This window comes from Ciconia boyciana, chromosome 2 (assembly GCF_034638445.1).
Source record: "Ciconia boyciana chromosome 2, ASM3463844v1, whole genome shotgun sequence".
Taxonomy (NCBI): domain Eukaryota; kingdom Metazoa; phylum Chordata; class Aves; order Ciconiiformes; family Ciconiidae; genus Ciconia; species Ciconia boyciana.
The window spans coordinates 54,681,046-54,702,578 of NC_132935.1; the positions used below are offsets into that span (position 1 = coordinate 54,681,046).

At 38.7% G+C, this 21,533-nt stretch overlaps 1 protein-coding gene across 3 annotated transcripts in view; it reads right to left on the reverse strand.

Annotated features, from left to right (window-relative positions):
• The window catches only part of DLGAP1 (DLG associated protein 1), a 265,714-nt gene that overhangs the window by 113,017 nt on the left and 131,164 nt on the right, over positions 1–21,533 (reverse strand). For 2 of the 3 annotated variants that reach the window (XM_072851301.1, XM_072851300.1), the window contains exons 1-2: positions 21,358–21,408; positions 15,304–15,518 (exon numbers count right to left, since the gene is read on the reverse strand). In XM_072851301.1, coding sequence (XP_072707402.1) covers positions 15,304–15,518; positions 21,358–21,408 — 266 coding nt within the window. Of the gene's footprint in view, positions 1–15,303; positions 15,519–21,357; positions 21,409–21,533 lie in introns of those variants that run through there. The other variant, XM_072851299.1, reaches the window with a different exon arrangement.

Genomic DNA, 21,533 nt, shown 5'->3' on the forward strand with positions numbered 1-21,533 from the left:
AGCAGGCAGGGAGCTGGAGGATGCTAGCCTGAAAAAAGTAAGTTCCCAGTAGGTAAGCTAATGGAATAATTCCTCGAGATGTTAATAAAGAACTCAATTTATTCTCCCTGGAGCCAGCCAGCCACTAGAGGGAGGAATAATCTAGTGCTGCCAATGATTGCTATTTATTACACTTCTGCAATGCATTATGTTTTTCTTAAAGCTCATCTCATGAGGCTTGCAAAACCTCTCCAGTTAAAGGAAAAAACCCTTGAATTTTCACAGTTGGTGAAGAAAGCACACAAACACAAAGTTCAAGGACTCACGAAACAGAAAGCATATAAAAAAGATGCTGCACATCTATTATATCTTAGAAGATATTCTGATTTTTACAGCCGAGGTGAATTGTGGACCTGATTTCCAATTAATTAGGATTCATAGGGCAATTTGCTTTCACAGCATTCAGCATATCATTACAAAAATGGTAGGATTTAAAGCCTTTTTATGTGCTTTTCATGAATGAAAGTATTTTTCTTGGTGACTAGAAAGGGCAGGTCAGCACTGGGGCTGAAAAAGGAATTTTCCTTCCATATAGAAATTGGCAACTTGCTGAAAACATTACTTCCATATTCTTTAAGAATAAAGCTATTTGAAAGTAGAAACCAAAGAAAAGCCCAATACAATAATACACTCTCAATGGCTGTATTACCAATCTTGCTCCTTTCTACATACAGATACAGTACAGCTATCTACTACAAATAGCTATGCTAAATGTCCATTTATAGTGGGAAGGAAGCAATCTGGATATGTGAAAGCAGGTTTTTGTGTGTACAGCTATTCACTACTCACTAATGAGAAGATATTCAGTAACAGGAAAATGCTAAATAAAATTAAAAAGTTGTTTTTATCTAAAGATAAGCAAGTAGGTAATTAGATAGGTAATTGCTAGATGTTTAGCAGATCAAATCTTGGAGTTTAGCTGAAGGTCTATCAATGGGAAAGTTTGAGTCACATTTTTTCCTCAACTTAGACAAATTCTACTTAAGTTAATGGGCCCAGTCCTGCCTTTCCAAACAGGAAAAAACCAAGCTTAAACTCAGCAAAAGAAAATGGATCAATATTCCTCATAAGAAGACTGTGGCAAGCTCATGGATAATCTTCTCTGTTGTGAGTGCTCCAAGATCTTGGGATGTAAGTAGAAAACTGCTCCTCCACTAGCTCGTGTGGGTTTTACTGTCCCTGGCTGCACCCTGCTCTGAGTGGGTAATTAGGCTGTCATCAGTACAGGACCATCGGTGCTGCTGTCTACCCTCTCCAAAGAAGAGAAATAAGGAGACAAATGTTTCTCGCAGCCTTCCAAATGGCTTTTCATCAGAAAATTCACAGGTTTTCCAGGAATAGGCATGCACAGAGCATGCAGTGGGAACCCCCTCCACTCAGCCAGACTGTGATTTTCAGCATGTGTGGTGTGCTTGCTTCTCTGTGCAGCCCATACCATGGCAGCTCAGGCTCTGAGATGCATTAAAATATCTTTTCCTAGCTCTGAAGGCCTTCCCTATGGGAAAAAAAAAAGCATTTTAAGATTCCCTTCTGCTATAGTGTGAAGGGTAGCAAATACAAAGAAAGTTTATAGAGATGTGAGTGGGAAGCTGTGCGTTAGTGTACGTAGGCAGGGCGTAGAGGGAAGAGGAGAGGTAGGACTAGCTGAAGGGAAGCATGCCTATCTATCATTTACCCCCTGTGAAAGTATCTGAACCACCTCTGGGACATATGTTAGCAATGGCTGTGGGCTGCATGGTGGTAAGAGAGGGGGAGATGTGTCAAGTTATGAGAAGATCGTACCTATGAATTTCAACAGACACAGCAAAATGCAACATGAGGCACTGTTACTCCTAGGAGTAGTGTGCTCCCCTTCGGGCTTTCACACATCATGGGGAGAGCAAATACGTACAGCAGGTGGAAAGAGAGAAGAGAGCATCCTGGCAGCAGGATGCATGTGGGAAGCACAGTTGAGGAGGAACTACGAGAACCGACCCTTTTATCCCTGGCTGAGGTCTCGCCAGCCTCTGCAGATCTTCCTCTGGCAGGGAAGTACGAGGATGATCTAACTTCTTCCCCATGCTGTGCCTTGCTGCTCGTGCAACATGGTGGGGCTCTTCCCAGGCATCTTGGTGAGCACAAGGAAATGCTGCTGCATGCCTTGCTGCAGGAGTACAAAACAGGAGCTAAGAGCAAGGGGGCAATGACTAATGATGTCTGTATTAGCATTTCTGCAGCCTCTTTAGAAGGCTCCGTAATTGCTGCACTAACTGTAATGAATCAATCCTCATGACAGTGTGATGTGCAGGAGATGAGTGTTATTATCCCTTTCTACCCAGAGCTGGAGGCACATCGATACCACAGCTGGGAAGAGGCCAGGCAGGGAGCAGCAGTGGTGGGGTCACAGCCTCCCTGCCATGGAGGCACAGCATGTAGGTGTGGGGGCCAGACTCTCCCACCACCCTGCTCCCCTCAGGCAGAAAAAGGGGCACCATGCCTGAGAGTTTTGCAATTTCAGTCCTTCATTTTGATCGCTTGACTGATCCTCCCTTTCCCTACGGGAACAACACAAGCCAGGCGTTTGTTCCAGGTGCACCCCTCACGCTCTTTTTAGACCTGAGAAACACTGAGCAGCCAAATCATACCTTAGAGTGCTCCTGAACTATAATTAACCTTAGTGCATCATTTTATGGAAGAGAAAGCTGTTAAATTTGTCTGAATTCAAAAGAACTTGGAAGAACAGTGGCAAGATAATGTTTTTAACAAGCAGCTTGATTAATTCATGGCAGAGGTTATCATCCCATTGTGTTGGGTAGGAGGCTGCCATTTAAAACTTCATATGTATTTTGTCAGGGGGGAGAAGAAAACCTCCATAGCTCAGATTTTAAACGCTACACTTGAGACTTGTAAACAACCCACTGCAGAATCCAGTACTGAGGACTCAGATCCCAATTGCATAGTATTCCCAAGGACTTCCAGAGAAACAGTTGACAACCATTTTTCTGTGCCTTATTCCTATTAAGTCTCATGCCTTAGGGAAAAAAAACAGTGTTCATTTCGAGTATAGTACATACTTCCCCACTGAGTGGGATGCCTTCCCAATGGATATCTCAGGCCTATACTGGGGGCAGTGGGTAGTCCAGGGAGCAGATGAATTTACATTCATCTCAGATCTAACCTGGATCAGCTCTAACCTTCCCATTCTGGCTGGCTTCAGTGCTGCCCATGATAGAAACACTGAGGGATTAATTGTGAAATATAAGGTAATACAGTAAAAACTGTAAGATTCAACTCAGAAGAAAGCTTTTACCTGTTTGTGGCTACAAAAAAGACTAATTTTACTTTTCATCTCTAGAAATATAAATATTCTATTCATGAGAAGGGATTAGATTTTTTAAAAATATTGATAATTGAAAATATTGTAAAACAGGCTTGCAAATAAGCATCAAGAAGCTCTAAAATCAGTGTTTTAAGTATTATTTTACACATCAATTTTATTTCATCCTCTTCTTTAAAATTATTCATTAAAAATAAAGATTCTTTCTCTATGTATTATTTATTATTCTCTATTACATACATCATTTAAAGGAGGTACATAAAATAAAACACATATTCAAACGATGAAGAATCTCTGTGACATCAATGTCAAACTACAGCCCTGTTTTTAAAGAGACAGCTGTTCAGGTGATTCATTGTTTGTATGAACTTCAAATGGATTATTTTATTATTCTTTGGGCTGTTGCCCTTAAGGGAATTAGTTACATTAAATAACAAGCTACCATTATGTGGACATACTGATTTGGAGAACAAGGGAAGGAAATATAGGCATAACATGTGATTTCAACAGAAAACGAGGGCTTGTCAATCTTCTGCCAGAGGCAAAACACTCAGGCAGATACCGCAGTCATCACAGAGATATAACGAATCTGATTAACTTCTCCGGAGAAGGGACAATTAGAGCTGATAGGATAAAGCCCCCTTGGCGTTCACGCGTGTTTGCACAGGGATCAGTGCGCAAGGGCTGCCTGACCACTGGTCGATGGCAAGGCACCTCGGCTGCCAGGCTGCGGTCGTGAGCCTCCGCGGCAGCTTCTATCCGGAGAACTGGAGCAGGGAGCAAACCCAGTTGCGCAGGAAATCACTCCAAAGATAGCCTGAAGCATGCTGGAGTGCAACTAACCACCACGTGTACGGTGACAGCAATGGAGCACTGAAATGAAGGAAGGCATATCCATTTTCCAACACAAGCTGCATGCCTCCCCGGTGAGAAAAGGATGCAGAGAAGGATCCAGGAGTGCTAGCAACAGACCAGCTCTAGTCAGCACTAGAAACTGTGGGGTAAAAGAACTGTGAAAGACTCACAAGGATGATATTAGTAACAGGACTAGTGAAAAAGGTTAATAATTAAATCACCACTGATGAAAATCTTAGCAGGAGAGTGTTAGGATCAGGGCTACAATACATGAAAGCGGAAGAGAACGCTACACACTCATTATTTTCAAAGGTGTGAAATTCATTAAAAAAGGAAATAAAATAAGCAGTGGGGAGGTGGAAATATAGAAATAGTTGATAGTCAGAAGGTCATTCTGTCACTGTGTGAAGGGACAGTGACTCAAGATGTGGTATTCGTCATGCAAATCTTGGCTCTTTTAGTGGAGAAAGGATGCTTAGCTAAGTACTGAGGATTACTACTTAGGAATATTAAGGAATCACTTAAAAAAGAGAGAGAGAAAAGAAAAGAGAAAGGGACAACAGAAATAGTGACATAGTGCTGACATTCATTCCAGCCACTGTCAGTCTAACATCTTATTTGAATAAGGCATCATCCACTCCCTCTCAATTCAAATTTGTTCATCACAGGTAAACAGCAATTAACTTGTGCCCCAAATCGAATGATCTCTAAGTAGAGGGCGGGAAAGTAATAGACAGAGAGTTACTGCTCTGCCAGAAATGACATTCTACCCAACAGTAAATGACTGAACAACTGCAGTGGCACAGCCTGACTCACCAGCATTTCAAACAAGTCTGAGCAACAAATATCTGCCAAAGCCCTGTTGTCTCACAGCTCTTTCAGCCACATGACTGAGATGAGTCCAACAGATCCTGCACCAGACTGAAATCCATGGCTAGACATTTAGATTGGACCCTATTGATTAGACACCGCCAACGTTTCTGAGATTTGTAACATCTTTGACTGCAACTTCATGAGGATGGTTGAATGACATGTTGGCTACATCCCACTAGAATAAGGAAAAAAGACCTTTTCAAAGTCAGAAATTGCCTCCCCCCGCCCTCCCCAAATTCCAGCATTTATAAATATAATTTCTATCACTGATACAAACATAAATATTATGAGATGAAGTCATGACTCAGTCGATGTCGTCATGGACACCATTTCACTCGGAGTGGTTGTAAGCTTTCTGCATTATGTATGTATCCCTGGTTTTGAGATTTATGCAAAGCTCAGAATCAAATTCTTTCTCTAAATGTGACAAAAGCAAAGTAGGAGTTTTAAGTTTTGTAAAACAAAGCGTAAAAGTAATAAACGAAGTCAGAACCTTGTATTATTTTGCATTCTAGTACATTTTCCTATTTTTGTTATGCAGACTAATAAATATTATTACAAGCTTTAATAAACGCCTATATTATGCCTATTTGGTGTGATAAAGTAATAAATAATAACTGTGAACATTTTTAGGACTAGCCCAAGGAGGACTACCTTCCAAAAGAAGTTTTTCAAGGTTTCCTTTCAAGTGTAGAACAATGAAGGTTTAGCAGAGATTTGCAATAGCAATTGTCAGATATAAACCAGGCTAGATTTATATACTAGCCCCGAAAGCTCCTGCGCTTGCCTTCAGCATGATACATCACTGTCACAGTGCAGAGCTGCACAGACACAACCCAAGCATGGCTGCCACCCTGACATCACTTAAATAAAGGGAAGGATTTGGGTGCTCTGGATGTGGCTGCTGGCATTTGGGGATGACGAAACCAGCTAGTGCTTTCCACGGTCCCTGGGCTTGCTGCAGGCAAAGCTGCTGGGCAGCTGGGGTGCAGGCTGGTCAGGTAGCACAGTCCTTCTGGAGGGGAATGGGAAATTGCCGTGCAACTCAGCTACAGATGCAACCAGAGAAATCTCTCACAGGAGCTCAGTGGCTGCTGCAAAGGTGCTTTCAACAAAAGTATTTTTTTTCATACCAGCAAATAACGCAAGCAGTGATCGTATGATGGTTCTCTATCTTTGTGGTGTATGATGAATAAGAAAGCAGGCACAATGTAAGAAAGCACTTGAGGATTTTCCATAATTTCTCCCCTTCTGAAAAGATTTATAACTTCATTAGGAGAAGAGGAGATTTTAAAAAGTCAAGTCTCTTCAGATGAACTTTCATTCACGTGTGTTACTGGGAGCAGAGTGGTATTTGATACTGTCTTACTTCAGCACCTGGGCTACCAGGGGCCATACGCTTCCTTTGCTGCCCTGGCCCTAACCTTCACCCCATACTGCACCCAAGCCAGCGGAGAATTACTAAAATAAGCTGAAAGTTACTCCATCTTAGCATACAAGAAACAAATGACTGGGCATCAACATGACTTAGAGATTAATAGTGTATTTTATTTGTAAGGGCAGAACAATTACTCACTTTTATGTCTCTCTCTCTCACTCTAACATGATGCAAATTAACTGAAGATCCCAAAGCATGTCTGCAGAAACACTGTTTCTCTTGTAATTTCACATTAAAACCAAGGCAAAATACACTATTTCAACTTTTTCCATTTTTAATCTAAGAGGGCTCCAGCATTTCACAGTGAAAGAATATTGCACTTCTAGCTGATCAGAACAGAAAATTATTATGAATAATTAACTTAAATATTGTTGCCTGTTTGCTTGTCTTGTTATATTGGACATTAAGGACTCCAGACTGAATTTTGTGCAAACGCACATCTCTTTTTATGCCTGTAAATTTTCTGCATGGCAGATTTAATACATCAGCTGAGCTCCCCTTAGCAAACTAAACCAGATAGCACAAGATCATATACCAAGAGTCAAGCATGGTATGGCTGGCAGCAGTCGGAACATAATTTCAAAATGCGAGCAATGAAATAACATTTAAAATACATGAAAGAATTGTGCAGCACTGCTGTGGGTGAGATATCTATATTTACTATTCAACAGCAGACCTTCAGGAGTAATTTGGTTCTGATGAGAATTTTATTTTTATATTTAAAAAATAAGAAAAGGAAGTAAGAACAGTGATAGTAGGTATATTCAATAGCCTGAGAAAGACAGACAGAGACTCATAAAAGATAGGTCTGGAGGGGTCTTCATGAGGTCCTTTGGTCCCTCCTCCTACCCTAAAGCAGGATCGGCAATACCTAAATTTGTCCTGACAGACATTTTCTACCCTTTTCTTGAAAATGTCCAGTGAAGTGATTTCTCTTGGCAAGCCAGTCCCGCGCTTAACTATCACTACTGTTAGGAAAATTTTCCTAACATATAGCTTGTGTATGTCTTTGCAGTCTAAGGCAGTATTTCTTCTCCTGTCCCAACCGGACATTATTAACTTCCTTTCTGAGGCAGCCTTGCAAACAGGTGGGCAGAAGTAGGGCTAAAAATAAACAAGGCCAGTTTTGCACACAAACATGCAGGTTGGCTGTGTAAAAACTATACCCTGAAAGAGATGGCTGAAAACCGCATCTTGGTTCAGTGATTATAATTGTGTTTCTTAAAGCAAGCGCTAGAAGTTCTCGTTTGACCCATAAAGTACAGCGATAGACCTTGCTTTTTAAAACAGACAATGGGATGGACTTGAATTCACCAAAATAATTTGCTCTAAAATGAATAAATGTTTACGGGATTTAACTGAGAGAAGCTAAAAAGTTGGAAGTCCTCACTTTCATCTGTAGCTATGTCTATCATAAAGCTCAATCTTGTGCAAAGTTGAGCCAGATGACTAGATAGAGGACAAGGATTTTCATTTCCGCAAGTAAGGCAATCATCTAAATGAGGTTGCAGCTTTGCTTTAACAAATTAATTACTTCCGAAACTCTGCTCCAGTATTGTCAAAAGATCACACTTTGACTCGCAAAGTTAAAGGCTTTTTTTTTTGCCGATGTTTATTCTAATGTAAATTAATTGTAACTGTTTCATTGCCTCTAATTTCAGCAAGTAAAGGTAGAAGTACAAGTCAGGCAACAACTGTAGTATAGGTCACAGATTACAACAAAATTCTGACTTCTCATCTTAGAGAAACAAGAAAGAACTTTATTTCTACAAATGAGACAATACTGATGTAACAGGGCATAAGGGCATATGGAGCTAGGTGTGGATTGACATAAGGGTAAGTTTTACGATGGCATAAGCAATGCCTGCTAGCAGTGAAACTGTAATAGCTAGGGCATCTCAGTTTCATTGCAAGATAAACTGGTGAGGATCATCACAGAAGTAGAGAGGAGGAGTGCCCATCCTACCTACGTACTATGCAGTGAACTGTAGGAATGCCTTGTCTCCACAGAGGATTGTACAGTGAGATGAGTGGGTTCATTTCTGTGCTGTACATACGTGTGTGTTCATACCTTTGTGTGAGGGGACACAAAGCCCAGAAGGGAAGCTGCCATGGGGCACAAGCTTTCTCATATGCCCACCAGTGATATTAAGCATTAACTGACCGAACATGCTTTATATATCCATCAGTGGAAAGTTGCAACTGTTTGTTAAAAGCTCCAAGCTCTAAGTTACTTCAATAAATCAATATCCTCTGCTCCTTAAATATCATGTACACAAAACAGATGTCAGCTGCCATAAGGAAACCATCGGCTACAGAGGTATGCCCACCTACTACCTCAAAATAAATATATTTTTTATTGTCTTGCCTTTCAAATTTTCTTCTGACCTATAAATTATCCACTGAACTTAATCATACCTGACACATGAGCCTGAAAAGTGAGAAAGCTGTCCAACAGCTTCTCCCTAGTTTTCAGAGAGAAGAGAGAGGGGATTGCAATAATACGAATAAAAAGCTAAGTAATATATCATGCGTCAGTGACTGCGAGCTGGGAAAGTTATGACCTAGGCCAACAATAGCTCCAGAATACTATTCCTTCGGCTGCACATCCAAAGCTGATGGAGATGCTCCAGTCTCATGGGAAATCCAAAAAACTCCGCCTTCAAGCAGACAAACAAAATGCACCTCAAGGAAAATGGAAACAATTCTTTCACTAGCTAAAGGTTTGATGAAAATGAAAGAGACTGCAACACAAAACAATGAACCACACTGTACTGGAAACATACTGTAAAACACTAATAAAAGATTAATCAGACTTATTCCTTTTGTACTAATTAGGAAAGTCATTGTTCCCTAATTGGAAGTCACTCAACAAGAAAGGAAATTAACAAGCTTTCCTGTATGTGTCTAAAAATATTCACCATAAGGAAGATGAGGTATTGCATCACCTTGTGTTTTCCCACTCCCTTCCCTCTGTCTGTGATCTGGGACAGTGAAGTTAATGGGACATTTTCATTAATTTTAGCAGAATGAGGACACCACCTCCATTTAAAAAAAAAGTATGCTTTTGTTTATATGACGCCTTTTTCTGGGGATATTTTGGGGCATATTATAGTAATATAGAAACACCTTAAAGTAAATAGAACCTCATTCCTAAGATCAGGATGGTCTTCATACCTAAGGATGTGTGCTATGCTGTATGGTGAAGTGCAGCGTAAGGACATCAGCTTCAGTTTGCTCAAATGCCAGAACAGCCTAGCCAGTGTGTCAGGCTACAATTATCCTTACATCCCTTATCATTTCCCTCAGTACAGACACATCCCAAGAGCAGCATTTTAGAAAAGCTGAGAAAGTGGGAGAACCATCTCCAGAGTTTATATTGTTCCATAGTTTTCTGAGAGCTGCATATTTCAGTTTGAGGAGCCATGAAGATATGCATGTACACAAACGCATGTGTTGCATCACTATAGGAAAATTAAAGCTATAATGACCTCCAGCTTTGCGCGTAACATTTAACAACAGCCTTGCCATGTGACATTTAATTTGCTGTGTCTTTGGTGTAAAAAGCTTTTGGACCTTTGCTCATCTTTTCATTCACATCAGTCCTAGCACCATGTTTGAAAACAGACATTATGCAATTTCACCATTAAGTCACTCAGTGCAGATGATGCACTTTAGCTTCCCATCAGTCTATATGGATGTGCCCATGCGTGCATATCACCTTCCTCTTGATCACCACAAATTACCACCAGATGTAATTATTTGGGAGCTTTGCAGATTATAGAACTATTTTGATCGTAATTTCTTTGACTTTTACAAGGATCAGGGGATTTTCTATCTGAAACATCTTATACTATGTAACAATGGGGAGGTTGGACTTTTTTTGCAAGTCAACCTAGCAGAGCTGGTCCTGCAACTCTGTCAAGATTTGATTTGTAATATAGGTTGACCCCAGCTTGAAGGCTTGTCCTCCAGGAACTGACCTGCTCAATTCTCAGACAGGTGATGAAAAGTTGGAATTCAGGATGTATAAATCAGATCTACCTCTTTCTTCTTGCCTTTGTCACTGTTATTAAGTTTGCTACCACATTCTGCATCTTAATTGAGCTTCATAATTTACTGCGATTTTATAGGAAATTAAGAAAAATGGCACAGAGGTTTTCAAAACAATTTTATCTTCAGATTCCTATAAACATACAAGTAGAAAGTACTTATGTTATTTGTATTAGCACATAAAAAATATAAGCCTGGGTGTACATAAATAACATGCACATATTTTGAGGTATTATTTTTGGAATATCTCTGATAAACTTTGAAGTTCAGAATGGGTTGGTTTATTCTAAATATCACTCTTCTATGCAGTAAATCACAGGAACAGATGCAGCTATGATGGAAGTCACACAGAGTAATTCTTTATCATGGGATAAAAAGGAGAAAAGCCTAATGCTTTTTGCTTATATGCTCACATACTCTTTTCATCATCAATGGTGTAACTTGGTGCCCATTAAAAACTGTTTGTGGTGTTTATAATTGTGTTTCTCCAAGTCACAGCTGACTGTAAAAACATGACATGTCTATTAAAATACCTTGAAAATAGAGATTTGTTAAGAACAACCTAATTTCTGTTCTTCCTTCTCTCCTTTTTCCATGAGTTCTACAAATGCATCTCCAAAGTATCAAGATCATTGAAATTGTCAATACACTGGTGATCAGCGAATACAACTTTTCTCAGAAAAAAGTTTTTATGATCAAATATGAGTTCAAAGGAACAATTCTGCAGCTGTACATAACCCAAAATCCATGTAAAATGTCCACAAATGGATTACCATTAAGAGCTGTAATATTTTAGAAAAAATAAAAAAAAGAAGTGCAGAAGACTCAAGTGGCTGAAGTCCCCACAGTAGCAGCAATACTGAGTTAGGAAGCAGAACCTGAACCCATATTTTAAGCAGTGACAGTGCGCGCAGTGGAGAAGAGGAAAGGGGCAGAATGAAGTAGAAAAACTATGGTAACAGGATCCATCTCTTAGACCTTTTGTCCTCAACAGAGTTTTCCAGTCCCTTCCATATACCTCATCTTTTAGGCTGGGAAAGTGCTGCCATCAAGTTATACCTTGTGCTGACTCACCAGCTACTTTGCCCATACTCCTTCAAGAGACCTTAAGGGATGGCTGCAGATCTTTCTCTGCCTTATCCAGCTACAGATCTTCAAAAACTTTGCTGGAACTTCGTATCTTTCAGACTTCAGTTTCTCTAGCAAACTTGGTTAAAGTTGGCCAATGGATTCAAAAGTTACTGGGAGGAGGAGGTAACAGGTTGGCATGTGGACAGATAATGTAATTGCATACATTTTCCCAACATAAACCAGGCTAAACATAACCAATGGACATATAGATAGGGAAGAAATATGTCCTGAATCAAGCTCAGCTGTAATAGAAATGTCAGTTATCTGTTGCCTGCACCTTCTTTAGAAGTTAGCTAACCAGTCCATTTTCCATCTGCTTACAAGTGCAAGATAAACTTTTGTCACTTCGCAGGAACGGGCAAGAAAATGTCACTTTTTTTCGGCTGGATCAGTTTATCTAGACTATGAAAGATTAAACGCCAAGAGGATACTGCCAGCAAAGACAGAGAGAAAAAGCTGCTTGCTTCCTGGTAGGATAATGAGAGTGCAGCAGCGGAGGTGTGCATTTCAAGATCACAGCAAGCTGTGCTTTATTCAGAATGGTACTACAGCATTTGACACATGTGCTGTAACCACATGGAAACCATGGCATGGGAGGAATATTGTAGGAGTGAGATTGTAAGGTATAGCAAGAAAAAAGCCTCAGCAAAACCAGGAAAATAAATTTGTATTACGTAAAGGAGACAGGACACAGTTGTGCTGTTCAAAAGTTATTCCTTATATAAAAAGAAACATTGGCAATAACGAAAACCCTTTCTTAGAAGAGTAGGTGCATGAGCAATGGTAGGTAGGTAGGTGGGAGGAACAGCGTGGGTTGTGAGACCAATATTAGACTTAAACTACTCAGAGAGGAAAAGTCCCACAAGATGAAAAATCCCTTCAAAAACAACAGCGAAAGCAAAGTGAACATGTTTTTTAAGTTGTTTGCTCTGCCAAAGATGAAAGTGAAGCCAACTAGAGACTGCACACAGAAAACAGAGAGAGTAGCAGAAAGAAATGCAGAAGATCCCTGACAATTACCACTGTACAATCACCTCTTTCACAAGGTGCCTTGTTCTTCAGTGACAGAAAAACATAATTAAAGGAGTGAAATACCACTCAGCTTTAAGGTGCTAATAATGTCCTGCAAGGTCAGCTAGAAAGTCCACTAGTGTCAGTAAAAGGCTGCCTGCTGACTAGAGTGGCTTTTGGCTCATTTCCATAAAGCTCTTATTCAGGTGCAAATTGGACTCAAGTCAACAGTAAGCCAAGGAAATAAATTGTTATCACACATTACACAATTGCTTGATGACCTATATTCAGTGAGTTAGGGGCCCTAATTTAGTCTCTGGCCGACATGCCAGCAAAACTCTATCACAACTCTCAGAGTAATCAGGGTAGCCCTGGGATGAACAAGCAATGTCATGGTCAAGGTCAAGTCATGCTACTAAGAAAGTATGAAGAAGTCTGCAAAAAAGACCTAGCTTAACAGGAGACTTCAATTCCCAGAGCAAGCACTTGGCTAGTTCTCACAAAAAAATTCCCAAATTATCATGTTCGGCAGAAAGGAATAAAAGCAATGCATAATTATGTATTATACAATTTGTCTCTGAAAGTGGAAAGGTTTCCCAGGAAGAGATATTTCTATAAAGTATTATCATAGATTAAAAGAAATAATTCTACTTCATCACAATATATACTGAAAAGTCATTGAAGAAGAAAAGTTATTTCATATTTTGTCCTCTTTTTTGTTTTACTACCATTTACCATTTTCCCCTTCCTTCATCTACCCTGTGATTTACATCCTACTCCTGCATAGCTCCTAAACTTACATGAATTTTACAGAGTGCAGCTTAAAATTAAGCACATTCGTAAAAGCCTTCCCGAATAGGAAGGGATTAAAAAACATATGTGAAATGAAGTATTCGTACAAGCACTTTGCTGAATTACAATGACTTCAAAGCTAAACCCAAAAGCTTCTGCTGCCTAGCCCCTCTGATCTAACATCCTCTGTGGGTGAACAGTGACATGCAGGACTTTTTACTTTTAATAATTCCATATTCTTTTGCAAATCTCATATCTACAGAGAACAGAAATCACCAAGAGCAAATATGCTCACTGTGATGCATTGTACTTCACATGTATATTATGGAACTATGGAAGATATGTTTCTAAAGTCTCAAAAAGAATAAGCTCCATGCCTGATAGTGTGTCCATGCATAAAGCATGGCTTTATGGAGTTTGTGGTAGTACGTAACATTTGTGTTCACCTTGCAGAGGTTGCAATAACTGATCTCAGAGGAGGAGTTTTGACTCAGGAAAGGATGCGGTAAAGTCTGCTGGATGATGAGAGGAATCACTGGATCCCTTGAGCAAGCGCCAGCGATCTTATGAAAATCCCTGCAGAAAATGAGACTGCTTTCTGCTTTGGACACTAATGGAAAGACAGAGCAGAAGCAATTCCTGGCTTCCCCTGAGACAAAGTCAGGACGGCTACTATGGGGAGCTGCAATAAGCATGTTTTTGTCTTCTGGTCTATTCATCACTAATGTCAAGAGCATGACATTCTTAAGAAGGATCAAACACTTTTCTCTAAAATCTATTTCTCAGATAAGGTCTCTGGGAAAAAATGGGGTAGAGGAGGACAAGGAAGGAGAGGAAATTAATGAGGGAAATGCAGGAGTCTTTTGTCACTAATCACGGATACTAGAAGAGATACAGCTCTTTTTTTTCCATTTTAAAGCGACAGCCTTAGGCAAGTAATACTAAAATTAGGTTATTTTTGGTTCAGTGAACTATTATTCACTATTATAGCTATGAATTTTGCAGAAGACAGACAGAAACAATTGTTGATTTAAATCCACACTATTTTCTTTTATGGATATAATTTGTTTTCTTGCTTTAGGGGACTTCTCCATTTTAGAATCATTTAAAATAAAACACTAATACCAAAATTATACATTTGTGCAATTTTCATGAGAATTTGGGTGACTCTTTTAAAAGGCCCAAATAAAAGAAAAACAGAAAGTGACATTAAAAACCCATAAATTCATCTCTCTTCTTGATTAAAGCTTTCATAAACGATTAAAAAATTTTCAGTTTTGGTTATATTTCCCCACAAAATTCAGTGCAATTCTGAGTGAATTAAAGAGTGAAAACCATGGATTTGTCTATTTTCAGACAGTCATTGTTCTTTTTAAGTAAATGTCAGATGCTCTCTGATGAGTTGTAAAGACTAGCTTAGGGCTAATTTCACATGTTGAGTATATATAAATACACAATTATGCAAAGCTTTCACAGGCCAAAGCTATAATTCAGCAAAGTATTTAAAGAACAGACCTATTGTACATACCTGAATACACACTTAACACTAACAGGTTGAAATACTTTGCAAATTCAAAGCATAGGAAGTAGCGTCCCTTTCTAGAATAAAATTGAAATACATTCCCAAATCTACCCTTGTTCAGGAAAAAAACAACCAAAAATAAGCATGACCGAACACACTTGTTTAAATACTATCCTTAACTGGTACCTAGAAGTAAAGAGTAGAAACAAATAGGAACAGAAACTGTATGTCTTAATGCAGAGCTCTATATGATGTAGTAAAACATGGACTTACTTGAGGGTGGTGAGCTCTGTAAGGGATGGCTGGGTGGCCTTGAGATAGCTCTCTCTCCGTGCAGCAATCTTTGGAGATGGCTTCGGACTTGTGTCTGAGTCTCCACTGTCATCATCCCCCATGGCTTTGATGTAACTGCCACTACGCATTCGTCGGCAGGGAATCTCATCATCTTTCCCTCGTGGAGTGTATCCAGTCCATTCATCTTGAGGAACCTGAAGTGATAAACACAATTCTCTTATTAGTACACTCTTCCCTGATGTAATTGCACAGCAAGATTTGACCATGCTAAGCCACAACAGACCCATAACAAAAACTTTCATGGACAAGGGCCCATCCTCAATCCCATTAGACCATGGGTTGCTGTTTGCAGTGGAGGCCCACTTCTCCCCCTCATAGTCACAAGCACCTCTGGAGTTGTTTGTTATTTTCCACTACTTATGTGGGAAGTTTCTAGCAAACATGCTGACATAAGAGCCACACTTAGGTCTAATACTTGTCTGGATAAATCTGTTTTTTTGCTTGTTTTCATTCAAAGCATTTACAAACCAGATCAGGGTATTTTTGGTTCAGCAACACATTGAACACCTTTGGAGAGGCACAAAAGATGAAATACGAATCCTTATATCACAGTCTTTTCAGAGTGTGCATAGCTACACTCACCAAGATGATTTTGGTTCAAGATACATTTCAAATTAGTGGAGCTATGTACTAATCATCACAAAAGTACATTTGCAAGTGTGAAATTATACTACTATTGCTTCTATAGCATAATTAGTGCAACTGAACACCCGCCAGCTTGCAGGGATCCTCCTTTTGAATTATGTTAGTCTGAGTGTCTGAGTCATAGAACTCTTTATTCCCTTCTTTTTCTTCTTCTTATTGATGTGCATTATTTCTCTTGATCTGAAGTAAGTGCTGTCCATTCTTTGTGTTGGAAGTCTGGAACACTGGGAATGTGCATTCATGAGATTTTGGGACATAGCAGAGGCCAATCCAAGAGCACGGTGCTCTTGCCCACCCACCCTCCCCCTTCCTCTGCTCTTGGGGCTTCTGACTATTGTAAAACAACACCTTCTCTTCCCTGTAACAGCCGGAACATCATGCATTGGAGAAGGGTCCTTGAAGGACTTGTCGTGAAGTTATTTTGCAGAAACACCATTTTTATAGTAAAGGTGAAACTATTTAGTTAAACATATTTTGTGTTAGATTTAAATAAAAGTAGTTGTGAATTTTTAGTTTGCTACTTTTCTGATTATTCTTAGTGAATCAACTCTATAAAGCAAGCTATAGCTACAATGCTCAGAAATGCTTACAGGCCATATTAAACAAGGAGTCTTAAATCTAGGTGGCTAAAATTTGTCCTGCAGCTTACGAATACTAGCGTCTACCAGGATAATCACCGAGAGTCTCTTTTCTACGGAAAGTTTGTTCTTCAAAAACATTTAACTTCTGCTGAGTATCTTGTGCATCCATTGCTTCCCAAACTTCAGCCAGAGCATTTACATGGCCAGCTTGTTTACACAACCAAAACTGAAACACTGGACTGTTTGGTAACAGCTTAGCTGTTGATTCCCACTACAAACATAAGCTTAAGTCCAGAGGCTGTAAGGCCTTTCAAATGTTACTGTCAATGTAGGTCAAATTTTGATGGCATTTTATCAATCTATGCTGCTATAAACTGCAATCCAAAAACTACTGTGCTATACAAAGGAATAAAGATATTTAATGGTAGTAAGCATTCATGGGCTTATTACTAATTATAATTAATGCACCAAACTATTCATAAGCCGTGCCATTGCTTTGTTTCCTGCTGATTTCAAACTCAAGATCTTGCCAACTTTCTTCCTTCATTGACTCTTCTTTTCCTGCTACTGACATCATGATTTAGGGCCTTCCTTGAACTTCTAGGCTCAGACAAGTCCTTCGTTCCTCTTGTGCTCAGTCTAAGCTCTCTCTTTTCTCCCAGATCTCTCTTGGTCAAGTCTGGCCTTGATAAATTGACTTGGAGCTTTGATATTTTCCTCAGAGGACTCAAGATTTAACCCTGGAAGTGTACTTTAGTTTGTATCTTTATCAACTTTTCTTCTTATGACTCAGTCTTCCTTCTCGGGACTCAGGCTTCCTTCTCAGTTGCTCCATGTTTTATTTAATTAATTCTTTCCTTGTGCCTTTTTAAAGTAAATTTCCATGTTTTCTTTAAATATCCTTTAGTTAATGACTCTGGTAACTCTACTTCTGTGAAACATTTAAATTCTTATCTTCCAGCAGCATGCAAAGTTTGTTGCTGTTTTCTTTTTTTTTCTTTCTTTTTTTTTTCCTTCTTTTTTTTTTGTTTTTGATCTTTGCCTGGGCTTCAAGAATATAAGTTACTTCAGGCAGGAATATATTTCAAAATCCAGTTTTCTTATTGAGCAATGGCATGCAGAATTGTGTATCGATAGGAAGTAATTGAATACACTTCAAATATTCTTTTAGAAAAGGCTAAGTCTCTAACTAAGAACTCTCAGTATTACAGACTGAGAGTACTAAGTACTAACAGAACCCACTGGAGGAACAGGATTGAATATACGGCTCTGATATGGTTCCACATCAAATAAAAAAAAAATAAAGAAAAAGCAATGTTTCAATTCTGTGGCTTCTAAGTTTATGCCTAGACCCCAGACCTGGAAAGGTGATGCTTTCCTGGTGTGTACACATTTGTAAAGTGCAAATGAAGGTAATACTTGGTAGTGGTTTTGATTCTGATTTTTGACATACAAGAGTACGGAGAGTTCTCCTCCAGCCGCCTATGACAGAGGATAACATTTTTTTCAGGTCTTATTCTTGCATTGGTTCTAGGCCTATAGCATCATCAAACAGCAAAAATACAATCTATATTCATACCACCCCTCACATACATTTTGGAACCTACAGCTCCTGCTTGTCAGCTGTAAAACCTTGACTTTTCAAATCACTCATGTACAAAAAAGGAGTTAACACAGGCTTAGTAAAATCAAGCTCTGCTGACATTTTGATGACATGCTCGGACTTCAGTCAGAAGTTTAAAACCTGTAATAGTGTATTTCCAATACACTATTGGAAACTAATACAGCTTTCAGGCAGATAATAGATATCTAAGAGTATGTAGAGAATCTGTGAATTCTCGGAGGACATGCACTTTAATCTGTTTAATATTTTATTCATTATGTTTTAGTTAAAGATCTGTGCTTTTTCTCATTAAAATAAATTAGTGAATTAATCTTTAATGCACTAAATAAAATATGTTAGTATAAGGTTAAGGTTAGTGTCTTTAAGAAAAAGTCAGGGGAGTTAAAGTTACGATGCTCATACAGCACCCAGAATTTAGGCAAGCTGAACACTTGTAGTTTTATTAAATAATAGACATACTGTTAAATTTAATGCTTTAGTTTATAGGTGCAATACAAGTGATGAGATATAGTTGCTGTGGGCACTACAACTCTGAAATTCATGAGTTCTGTCATCAATAACCCCATACATAAGTATAATACCTTTTATCCCAAAGCTTCTCAAAATGATTTAGATACAACAGGCCAAGTTGTGAAAGCTGGTTGCAATGAATTTACCACAAAACTTCCTATTTACACATGCAAACACTGTGTACCGTGATGAGCTTTGAATGCATTGCTCTAGCCCCACAATTTGTATGATGTGATCAGGAGGAAGTTTCCAGTTTGAGCTCTGCTCACTCAGTGAAGTGAGCAACCACTGAAAAACAGCACACTACCTTTTTAGGAGCTTTTCCACCCTTTAAACACTCTAGTTGCACAAAAAGAAAGCTGAGCTGTTCACATAGAGACCAGGGGCAAAGCAGTCTCAGGGAGCGCCACAAACCCACTGCCTGGTTTGTGTACTGGAAGTTACCCACATGAGCAAACCCAAAGGAAATGATACAAATGCAACCCAAGTTCCATTACCATGTTATGGGTTTAATGGTAAACCCTGTATGTGCCAAAGAGAAAAGGATGGCTACAGTTAGGAAAAACAAGCAGATTTAGAGAACAGCCTAAAATATCAACCCAAATATGCTTCTAATTTCAGTTAACACACTGAGGAAGTCAGAGTGTTTGTACAAACTATCTTGCCTGCCTAGGCAAAGCTGCAGTAGAAGAATGTAATGGATATTTGATTAAAAAGCTATTTTAGTTAAACAGTTTGCCCAGTTTTCTTGCAGATATTTAAGGCTGAGTGGTTTTCTTCTTTTTTTTTTCTTCTTTTTCCTTTTTTTTTTTTTTTCTTTTCAGTAAGGTTTCAGAATTTAAGAGAATATTAGGGAAAGAAATTTGGGTCCAGTTCTGCTTTATCTTATTCCAGTTTCACAAGAGTCAGAAACCTTGATTTCAGAAGTTGTAGTAGGAGAAAACAGTAAGACATCATGTAACTGGTAGAGAGCACTTGCAGGATAACAAAACACTTTAGAAGTAGTAGATTTTTGCTTTGGCTATTAACAGTTGTAATACTTTTTATGAAGGGATCTCAGAACACTGTCTGTGTATTACTTGAGTAGGACAAAAAACCCTTAAAGCTCAGCATTTCCTTTCATTGTACCTATTTTGCTGTTTAGAAAATACAGGCAGATAAAATAATGTCAACATTTTAATACTTTTGTGCCTATAGCCAAATACCTCAAGCAATACCTACTAAAAGAAGTGACCTGATTTTCAGAGTGCTTTCTTTGGTGCCTAAAAGGAATGGCTGTAACAGCTCATAGCAGACAATGCAATTTACTGTCACAACAGTGTTTCATATCATAGGAAAAAAGTAAAACATAAAGCCCTCTCAAAACTACAAATTGCAAAAATAAAATCAATCACATTATTTCATGCATTCTGTTTCTATACATATGGTACTAAACATTCTGTAGTATGTTTCCTTCTGTTGATCCGGAAAAATGCTGGGAAAAGTGTCTATGTGAACCTCCAGCTCTTTTATTTTTTTCAGTCAGGAGGTCTGCACAAATTTTCCCACAGGCTCTTACTTTGTTTGAATGGCCAATATCATGTCTTGCAAGGTCACATACTACACTGCACACAAGTGCATATGCATGGTATCTGCTGCCTTAGAGGATTAATGACATTAAGATTGACATACCTGAGATAAAGCTGTTTCATGCTTTTAAGAAAATCATATTATCCAATTACCTTGGCAATACCGTTTTTTCAGTATCAGAATATCAAGCAGGAACATCACTTGCATGATTGTTTTTACTCTCATGAAAAAGGGGGAAGAGCTAAACTCAGATCTAACAATGAACATCATTGTTTTTATTAAAATAGAACTATTATTATTCACACTATTGAAGTAATAGAGACCCTGGAAACATTTCATTCTGCAAATGATCTTTAAGATCATGTACAATTATTTCTTTACAAGCCTAAAAAATCAAGAGTGCACTTTACTTATAAAAAAGTGCAGTGAAACAGAACACCATTATTAATGGAAAATACATAGAAAATATTCAGCAAAGGCGTCTGAGCCAGGCAACTTACTGAAACTTAAGACTTCAGCATACACCTAGAAATAAAATGTCTGTTACAAGTATGAAAGCTAAGCCTGACTATAGTTTCTTTCTTCTGAATAAATGGCAGATATAAGATGCTTTTGTAAACAAAACAGACTTTACAGGTAACATACTGCCACCAGCCAACATCTTATCTGGATTCAGCTTCGTTTAGTGTATAGATTACCTGTCCTGATCTTTAACTAAATTTATGTTGCTCTGGAAGTGTTCACACTTTGTCATTAGCCAGGCTAGCCTGACTGGTCAATTCCTTTAACGCATTTTTTGATATAAAGGAACTGAATTATTCTAATAGATAGTCTAGGTGCCCAAATAAAGAAACTAAGCAAACAGGTATACTGGCCTCCCAGTTTCCAAACATTCATTTCAAAAGCTCACCCATAGTGGTATGTGAAATAAACCCAGCATGTAAGGACAAAGGTAAAGAAAACATTTTTAAAATTCAATTTCTAAACAATAAAATTAGAATATCTGATTTCCTTCTTTTTTTCCAAAAATTGTTATTAACTTACCTTACTGGATGAAATAGCAAACAGATTGTCCCTATAGCAAATTAAGTTCATTATTGATCTCTAGTTTGATTTGGTTTATTGCAGCTGAAATCATTAAAGCTTCTCCCTGTGCTTTGCCAAAGCAATGTGGATGACTATAGAAGTAAACACAAGGACTGGAAGGAGTGGCTAACCAT